Source organism: Propithecus coquereli, unplaced genomic scaffold (genome assembly GCF_000956105.1).
Source record: "Propithecus coquereli isolate 6110/MARCELLA unplaced genomic scaffold, Pcoq_1.0 Scaffold130, whole genome shotgun sequence".
In the NCBI taxonomy this organism is placed as follows: domain Eukaryota; kingdom Metazoa; phylum Chordata; class Mammalia; order Primates; family Indriidae; genus Propithecus; species Propithecus coquereli.
Window position 1 is genome coordinate 5,301,757 of NW_012137192.1, and position 10,023 is coordinate 5,311,779.

The window sequence follows — 10,023 nt, forward strand, 5'->3', positions numbered from 1 at the left end:
TTCACCCCACGTTCCTACTTAGACCTTCATACAATTAAAAGTCAAAGTGCAGTTAAGACAGAAAGAGTACCACCCTGTCACAGCCCTGTCTATTACAGATGTGCATAACCCTTAGCATATTAGATAACTTCTCAGGGTCTTAGTTTTTCCATTTGTTAAATGAGGGGATTGTACTAGATGATTTCCTAGGGCCTGACTCAGACCCTCGAACAGAACATCTTTTACCCACAGAACACCTTCACCATCTCTCTGATTTCTGATGAGAAGTCAGTCACACTGCCTGGTTTCAAATTTCAACTCTGGTTCTTGAGAGGATTATATGAGTTCATATGTTTAAAGCACTCAGAACAGGGCTGGCACAGAGTAACGACTTGATAAATATTAGTGTGTATTACTGTTTATTTTTAAATTTTAATTACTGTTAATATTATTACTACAGTCTTAAAGTATCAAACCCACAGCACAAGGAAGAGCAGAAATTCTAGTAGAAATGATATGCTACTTGTCGTCATCCATGAATCATATGGCCCTGCTCAAAAAAATGGGAAGGGAACATCTTTCTAAATGTTGGGTAGGAATGGGAAGGCTACATCCAAGCCATACAGCTAAATAGGGTCAGAGTAACTGCTGTAACCAAAGACCAGTACTCTTTGTAAATATAGCGCTAAGCCAAATATTGCTGAACATTATTAGATTTGTACATAGTGGCACTACTTTAAAGAGATGTATCTGCTTTTGAAGCATCATTCTAAAACATTACACAAAAATATGAACTTTATATATAATAATGTTCCTTTAAAATGAAAAGAAAAAATCAAAATATATTGTCTTTATTCTTACCTTAAATTCTTTAATTCCAGTAAAAATACTGATAGATGAAATGTCAGTCTCTCCATTCAATTTACAGTCAGTCACAATTTCAATAACCTTATCTAATGCTACTTTCATGCGGTCAAATACTCCTTCTTTGTTTTTATGGGCTGACTCGCAGCTGGGATGCCTGAGACATGTCTTCAAAACAATTGAAAATTTTTATTTTAATATTTGATCCATATCATAACACACAAAATCTTACAGAGAACATGTCATGCTAATAAAAATGGTTCTTTACCAAAATCTCCTGGGTCCCTGGCTCACTCAGCTGCTTCTCCTCACTAAAGTGGAAGCAGGATGAGTAAAAAGCGATAGCAAGGTTAAGTGAAAAACGCAGAGTGCAAAACTATACCTTTATACTTCAATAATAAGGTTACTTAAAATTTTTGTGGGAAAAAAACCCTATCTCTTCATCACGAATAAAACTATTTTAACATATTGCCTTACATATTCGAGAACTAAAAAAGGAGGAGGAAAAATGAACAGAGATAAAATATGACTGCGGATGCATCTTTGACTTTTAAAAAATGATGTAAATGAAAAACTACCCAAGGGCCTAGATAGAACAAGGCCTTCCAAGTGGGCTCCATGAAGTCTTTGATTTTGTGGCTTCACTAATCCTAGCATAGAGTAAATACTCTCAAAAGAAAAGGCAATTTTAAACAAACTGCTAATGACACATTTACTATTATAGTTCATTCTTGAATTACACCAATTTGCTGGCCAATTGCTGTTTGGAAATACAAACTCTTGATCGACAATTTTGTTGAGAGTAAAAGGAATTAGAGAAATGAATTTACAGAATAAACGAAGGGCTGACTTCATACTCCACTGTTACTTAACAGATCCTAACTTGCTTAGCTTTTTCTAGAGCATGCATACTGGCTCCTCAATGAAACTACCAAAACCCTGCAGGTAGTGACTGTGTCTGAAAGGCTTTGATTCACAGTCCCAATATATTATCTTCTGCTTAGCTGTTTAATCCAAGCTGACTTGTAGATTAATTACCATTTGGAACTGGGGAAGAAAGTTTAGCATCCTTGTAAACAATAACTGAGATTTGACTATTTGGGCCTATGTTCTTATCACTTTGATCTTTTTTAAAATGTAAACTATGTAAATTAAATGCATTTAACCAGGTTTTCTATTTATTACTGTATAACACAGTAAAAACAAAAATCTTCTTACCTTTGAAGCTGTGAGAAGCATCATTGTACACTTTTCAAGAACTGCCCTAGCTGCTGCCATTTTTGCCTTTTTCTTTTCATCTTTTAAATCCTAAATATGAAATAAAATCACTGAGCAGTCTAAAATCACATAAACAATCCCACTTCTTGAAAAATCATTTATTCAATAATAATAATACTCAAAAACTTAGTAACATTGGTAAGCAAAAAAAGAACAAACCAGGATAAAGTTTTATAAATTGTCACTGCTTTGATCTAAATACATCAACACAATATGAGTGGAAAGAAAGAGCTGCCCTTAGTAGGGGCAATAGAGCCAGGAACTGAGACAGAGGAGGAGGCGGCACACGGCTTGCATTCTGGTGGTCTCCCACACCTGACATCCTCGTGCCCAAGTGCACACACCTCACTCCTAACCAGAAACAGCCAGCCCATGTCTTACTTAGTTAAAAGTGACTTATTTTTCAGCACCTATTGACTATTATTTCTTTCCAAACAGAGACTTAGAAGTCAATTCATTCAGGGACCATGTCTAATGAATCCTATCTAACTGCTGATACATCTCAATATGAGGTTTGTTTGTCCTAATCTTAACCAATATGCTGTTCTGAAATGTTCTAAAGATGTTTCTTGGGTATATAATTTTCCCCAACTATTAACAGATAGATTATGAATACTTAAGAAAGCACTATGTTTTGAGTTTTTGAAGGGGCTTTCTCTTCATAGAGCGCTCAATGGAATGTGTGCTATTACGTGGGGTACCCAAAAACTTGCCGATCAAATCTATAGCAAAACACTCTGATAAAGGTTTGGTTACTACATCTAAATCAGAGGTTGGCAAATGTTTTCACTGAAAGCCCAGATAAATATTTTAGGCTTTCTGAGCCATATGGTCTCCATTACAACTACTAGATTCTGCCATTGTAATGTGAAAGCAACCATAAATAATACATTAAACAAATGAGCATGGCTGTATTCCAATAAAACTTTATTTATGGACACTGAAGTCTGAACTATATAAAATTTTTGCCTGTCACAATTAGTCTTTTTTTTTCATTTGTGAGTTGGGTTGAAAGCCCTTTCTTACAAATAAGAAAAATCTAAAGTTTGAAAATGATTTGCCTTTGAAATTTGTTTTAATAAATTAGAATAGATTCAGAGTTATCCCTATTATAATATCACTCTCTTTCACTTGTATCCCAGTATAGCTTCCTTTAATAGGAGATAGAGATGGAATTACATCTAGTTCATGAGAAATTTCATGTAACTCAAAAGCTAATTCAGGTCACATCTCAGAGCAGTGTGTCCTACATGTGAATATCATCCATCATGAGTACCTATCAGAAATAAAGGTTGAGGTTGCTTCTAAAATTTCCACCCATTCCTTTTGCCTTTATCATTTTGGACAGGACTTCTTTCAAAACAACCCATGGGTCTAGTTGACAATGCATCAAGTGTATATGCCATATATAATACCTGTAAGCCACCTATGACACCACATACTGTATATGGTGATAGCAAATGACCGAAAAAGATGGCATCTCAACTCCAAAGGGCTGGTCCACAGGACAAAACAGAGGCCTCCATAAAACCCAGATGGTCCAAGAAGCACTAAGTGAAGTATCGCAGTACCTCCAAAAGTATTTGCCTTGGTCTGGGTAAGGTTCTCACCACTGCCACTTTCTACCACCTTTGTCCACGGCACCACCATCCCTCACTGAGTTACTATAGTAGCCTCTCAAGTGGTCTCCCTGACTCTGACTTTGTCTCCCTACAAACTATTCTCAACATGGCAGCTAGAGTGATACCATTAAAATATGTCAGGAAACGTCATTCACCTACTTGAACCTCCAATGGCTCCCCATTTTACTTGAAGCCAAAGTCCTTACCCAGTCTGGCCACCCCATTACCTCCTCCGTGTTCTTTGAAGACATCATACAATGTTTCTGTTTTATTGTCTATCTCCTCCCACTCCCACTAAAATGTAAGCTCCATGAGCACAGAAATGTTTGTCTTTTTATTTACTGTTGTACCCCCAACATCTAGAATAGTACCTGGTTCACAGCAAGCAGCTGATGAATATTTGCTGAGAAAACTGAATGAATAAATTTGCACTACAGCTATTTGCAGAATATTTTGACCATACTAAGAGAGAAAGCATCTGAACCCTGGATGCATATTCCATAAAAATGATCCAGGAGAAGCACTTATCAAACCAAAGATGCCAAAATGGCTGCTAGTAAGTTTCAAGGGTTCCACATTTAATGAGTTGAATTTTAAAAATAGGTAACTTCAGCCAAAGTGTACACAAGTTTTAAAGTGTTGGATCACAATTTTACAAGAATTTGAAAAAAATAAAGGCTCTCCAAACCAAATTTCTAAGTGCAAATCAAAATAATGGTTATGTCCAGAGGCTGAAGACGATCCTGCAGAAAATGTAACAAGGATGGTGGCTTTAGAACCTGTGAATCACATCATGCTTGCTCAAGTAATCAAGAAAATATTAGATGATAAGGTGTTGTTATTATGAAAACAGTCAAGCAAATAATTTTTATGGGGGGAGAGAGAGGAGGAGGAGGAAGTCGAAGAGAAAGAGAAGGAAAAGAAAAATTATTTTATAAAAAACAATGTTGGCAGAATGGAAAATGAAACAGTAAGGTGCCTATAAAAGCAGCTTAAGTATTACAGACCAATGCCATTATCCAGCCTGTCACTCTCCAGGCCAATACCCATCTCCCAACTCCAGCAGCAACTAGGAAAGTTCATGTCCAAAACTAAGGGAATAAATATGGGACTATACTCAGAAACATCTCAAGAAACTATCAATTACTATATATTTAACCTGCTGACAAGATGGACTCCTATACAAATACCCCAAAAGGAAAGTCAATCCTGGATACAATATGATCTTCTACCTGCCTAAATTTAGGAGCTCATAGTTTGAATTGGGTAACAGGCCCATAAAGAATTAATATCATGTTGTAATGTGAGAACTATAGGCTTTAGAATCAGACATAACTGAGTTTGATCTGCTGGCATAGTGACCTTGAGAAAGTTTTTTATCCACTCAGGTTCAGTCCCTCATAAGTAAATAAACACTAATAACAATACCTACCTCATAGAGAAGCTTTGAGAATTAAACGAGATCATGTAGATTAAGTATCTAACACACAGCCAGTGTAAATAATTAATGGCTTGAGTTATTACTATTAATCTAACATGGTAATAATAACAGAAACATAACAAGATACTATAAGAATACATATGATGACTCAATTTATTTGCCTGAGCCCTGGTAGGGGAGTTAAATGGAAAGCTTCACAAAAGAGGAAATACTTAAGTTGTGCCCTGAAGGCAAGTATGACCTTTCCTAGTGTTCGAGGTGGGAACATAATTAATTGTTACATTTGTGCAAAAAAAGGCATTCAGAGCTACTTACTTCATCCTGGCTTATTTATGAAAGGCTTCTGAGACCAAGATTATAGATTTTATAAGGAAAGAAACCAACCTAAATGGTCCCAAAGATCACACCTCTATCTAAACTAAAAAGTATTCATTTATCTGAAGATTTTAAAATGTGGCAAATACATACATTTTGTCTATCTCCAGTCAGATGTGCAAATTCCACCATTTCATTTCCAAATTGACTAAATATTTGGACAAACTCTTGAAAGCTATTCACTCTCTCTAGTCTTTCCATAGTTGCAAGAACCTGCAAAACAGAGAATATTTTATTATGGAGTGATAGATAGGAAAGAGATTGAGATTGTCAAAGCTGAGGAGAGAAGAAAAAAAAAGGAATTCTAAATTCTAGGGGAAAGCTGCGAAAGGAGGAGCCAGAAAAGAAGACAGAGAAGGAAAGGCTCAGAGAAGAAGAGGCAGATTGAAAAGTTAGAATCATTTAGGGAATGATTTGTTTTTAGGATGAGGAGAGGTGGACTTACTTGAAAAGGAAAAGGAAAAAGGATTAATGAAACAACTAAATATACAAATGAAGAGATCATTTATGCAGCCAAGTCTGGAGAAGGTGGGAATGGGCAGAACTGCAGTAATCAAATCCTCAGAGAATTAGGAAGGGGTAGGGATGAAAGACAACACACAGGAGGCTTAAGGCTCTGTGAACCGGGAGAGCAGGAATCCAGTCTTCCCAGGAAAGCAAAAGGAAGGTCATCTGCGAGTGAGGAGTGGAAAGGGAGGTTTGGGACTTTACAAGCAGGAAAACAGTTTGGACCAGTCAGGCATGGCCTGTGTTGAATAAATTACTTGCCAAGAAGCTCTGGGCAACTAGGGGTGAAGAGAGAATGTGAATCTGTAGCAGAGCCAATAGACAACGTATTGTGTTTTCTTGACACAAGAAATAAAGTAAATAGATGTGAAACATATTTTCAAATACTTTTCCTTAAAATAACAGTACTGGATTAGTTTTAGTCAGACTAAGATAGGTTAAAAAAACACAGATATCCTGTGTTTACTTATTTTTAATGAGGATATGATGAATATTTGTCATGTTAATCTGCCCTGGCAGCTCAGGAAGTCCAGGCAACTAACACAGATAAGGCACATTACCACCACTGAGCAGAACCTCTGTCTTTCAGAGAGGAAGGTTGTTTCTATTCCTCTGGCTCTGCCAGATTCACATCTCCAATTACTTTTTTTTTTTTGGAAACAGAGTCTTGTTCTGTTGCCCTGGGTAGAATGCAGTGCCATCAACCTAGCTCACAGCAACCTCAGACTCCTGAGCTCAAGTGATCCTCCTGCCTCAGCCCCCAGAGTAGCTAGGACTACAGGTGTGCACCACGATACCCAGTTAATTTTTCTATTTTTAGTAGAGATGGGTCTTGCTCTTGCTCAGACTGGTCTCCAACTCCTGAGCTCAAACAATCCTCCTACCTCAGCCTCCCAGAGTGCTAGGATTATAGGCAGGAGCCACCGCGCCTGGCCTCTAATTACTTTTTAACTTACTCTTTTTGATTCACTCAACACTTATCGGGTATTTCGTCCTCAAACTCTACTAGGACAACCCCTTCCCTGGCTGCCTGCCCTCCCCTTGCCTAAGGAATGATCCAGGGAAAGAAATGATCATGTATACCCTGGGTTTCTGGATGATCAAGAAGCACAACCATTACCTAAGAGACTAGTAGGAGTTCTGGACTGGAAGAGTATAAATCCATTCTCTAAGTTTTGTGATTAGTATAGTTAGGGACTCTGCATACAGAAATTTTGTAGCTGTGGATAATTATGGTTTCCACTGATTTAATTTAGTCTTAAATTTATAAATTGTTACTGATTTGGAAAAACAAAAAGACTGAAGAATTCAGCATTTTTTATCAACTAGGTTTCTACTACAGACATGACCATGGTGCTCAGCTTTTCTTTTTGAATGTTATACACATTTAAAGCTTTTACCAACAAGCCTCAACAAGTAGATAATGATTTTCTGAGAAGAAACAGTATTCGCATTCAAAAGTTTAGGCCCAGTACACATATCATTTAAGAATTACAGGTATAGAAGAAATACTACTTTTAAACTATAGATAATTAGAGTTATAAACAATTATAATAGACAAGCATTGCCAAATTACCTGCAATTAATCTAAAAAACTCTTTTGAAGAGAACACTGAAAGGCAAAAGTATAGCAACACCAGAAAGGCAAGTACCTTATTTCTTGATGTTATTATCTGTTTAATGACTACTCGGTCTGCCAACAACAACACTTTTGTCACTGAAGAAAGAAGTAATCTTGCAGCCTTTATAACTCCTGTTTTGTCTGTAAAAATTGTGATCTGGCCATCAGATTTGGGATGATTCAAGTTGGTTACGTCTGTAAGTGCTGCAATTGTTTCTCCTAATAAGAAAGGAGAGTAGGAAAAGTTAAATTCACAGTAAAACACATTTAAATTAAAATCTAGACTTTCCTCTAATCTTCAAGGTAATGAGTATGATGGGGAGAAACCTGGCTTTGGAGTCTTACTTCAGGAACAAGAAAACAATTTCACCTTGATGATCAAAGGGATTGTCCACATGAAGTTTTCTAATCAAAAGTAATAGCACACTCTTAAAGAACTGTGAAAAATTTTTACCTTCACCCAGTTTCAAAAATATCATTATTTTTGTGTCCAGTGGCACTGCAAACTATACAATCTAAAAGTCTCCTGCTCTACAAGACAGTAAGAGAAGTCCCAGAAATACAAAACGAAAGCAGCAGCTAAAACCAAAGCAGTAAGCAGGTGCCAAGGCTTGGGCCAGGGCCAGGGCCAGGCCAGAGGGAAGGTGGGAAAGGGGTTAGTGCTGATCTCCACAACTGGAAAGGGCTGGGATTTTTAGAGACACTCAGGGAAAGAAGAAAGATAAGGCTTTGGGCCCCAAGGGATGACATCCTCAACGAAAAGGGGGCCTGGAAAGAACTGCCAATAGGCGAAGGGAAACAATAAGCAAGTTTGTCTGTCAGTCAGCCTGGACTCTGAGTGGGGAAAGTAAACAAAACAGAAGCCTCCCTGCCAAGAATTCGAACCACAGGCTGACCCTCACTCAGGTTTGCTGTTTGAATTTTTACTTCTTATGATACCCAGTGGAAACCATTCTACCAAATGAACTCCCAACTACCTCTTGAAAAATTCTCTTCACTATTGCTATCAAACTTATTGGTTTCTATGATGGCAATTATATCCACCAATAAAACAATATAAATGTTTGCCTCCTCAAGACTATAATATTCTCCAAACCACCTTATTGTTAAAGTTAACAAGAATAAAATAAAAATAATAAACTTTTAAGTATCTTACAGTGTTCAAGATAATTTTTTAAGTGCTAAATAAACCTGTGTGCACAATGGATTGATTTTCTCACAAAAGCCCTCTTGTCAATTTTATTACATACCCACACTCATGTATCAGCCATAGGCTAAGGATTTTAAGTATTGGAATCTTAATGGACAGATCACAAGGTGCAACATGCTAAAAGTCAATATTTAGAAAGATCAGTCTGGTGGGAGCATATAACACAGAATGGAAAGAGGAGACTTAAAGCCAGGCTATCTTTCAATTGTGGGTGTGAGATTGGTGTGTGGGTGTGAGTAGGGACCTTTCTAGGATGGCAGGTAGCCATAGGAAAATAATGAAGATGACTGGGAGACACTGAGGAAAGAAAACATAAAATTAGTATCTGACCAGTGATAAGAAAGAAAGGAAGAATGACAAAATGGCTTCAAAGTTGTGAACCTAAGTCATTTAAAGAAAATTCCATAAGGGCATGGGAAGGGAGATAATAAATTTAGTTGCAGACAACAGAAGTTTGAAATGACACAGAATTCATAAAAGAGAAGCCACAAGATACAGATTGGTAATACAGATTCTGTGGTAGCCAGCCTCCAAGATGATCCCCATCTACTGGTACTCACAATCTTGCGTCATCCCCTCCCACATCGTACCAAGGTTGGCATGGCAGAAGGGATGGTATGTCACTTCAGAGATCGGGTTATAAAAGAACTAAGGCAGCCCCTTGGTTGCTGTCTCTGTCTCTCTCTCTCTGAAGGAAGCCAGCTGCCATGTCCTAAGCAGCCCATACTATTAATACAATGAGGCCTACATAAAGAGGAACCGAGGCCTCTGACCAACAGCCAGCAGGGAAGTGAAGCCTCCCAACCACCAGAGGGAGCCTGGACGCAGATCCTGCCTTCCAGCCACGCTTTCAGACAACTGAGGCAGGGTGGACACCTTGACTGCAATTTCATGACACACACTGACCCAAACCACCCAGTTAAGCCACTCCCCATTCTGACCCTAAAAACTGTGTGAGATAATAAATGTTTGTAGTTTTTTTGTTGTTTTTTTTTTATTTCAGCATATTTTGGGGGTACAGATGTTTAGGTTATGTATGTTGCCCTTGCCTCCCCATTCCCCCTGTAAGTCCGAGTTTCAAGTGTGCCCATCCCTTGGATGGTGCGCATTGCACTCTTTGTGTATG

The 10,023-nt window shown here is 37.8% G+C and overlaps 1 protein-coding gene across 1 annotated transcript in view; it reads right to left on the bottom strand.

The window, feature by feature from the left end:
• Positions 1–10,023, bottom strand: part of CTNNAL1 (catenin (cadherin-associated protein), alpha-like 1) — a 91,997-nt gene that overhangs the window by 63,849 nt on the left and 18,125 nt on the right. Inside the window, 4 exon segments of the mRNA XM_012638525.1 lie at positions 841–1,011; positions 2,062–2,151; positions 5,653–5,772; positions 7,719–7,906. Of these exon segments, the coding sequence (XP_012493979.1) occupies positions 841–1,011; positions 2,062–2,151; positions 5,653–5,772; positions 7,719–7,906 (569 nt within the window).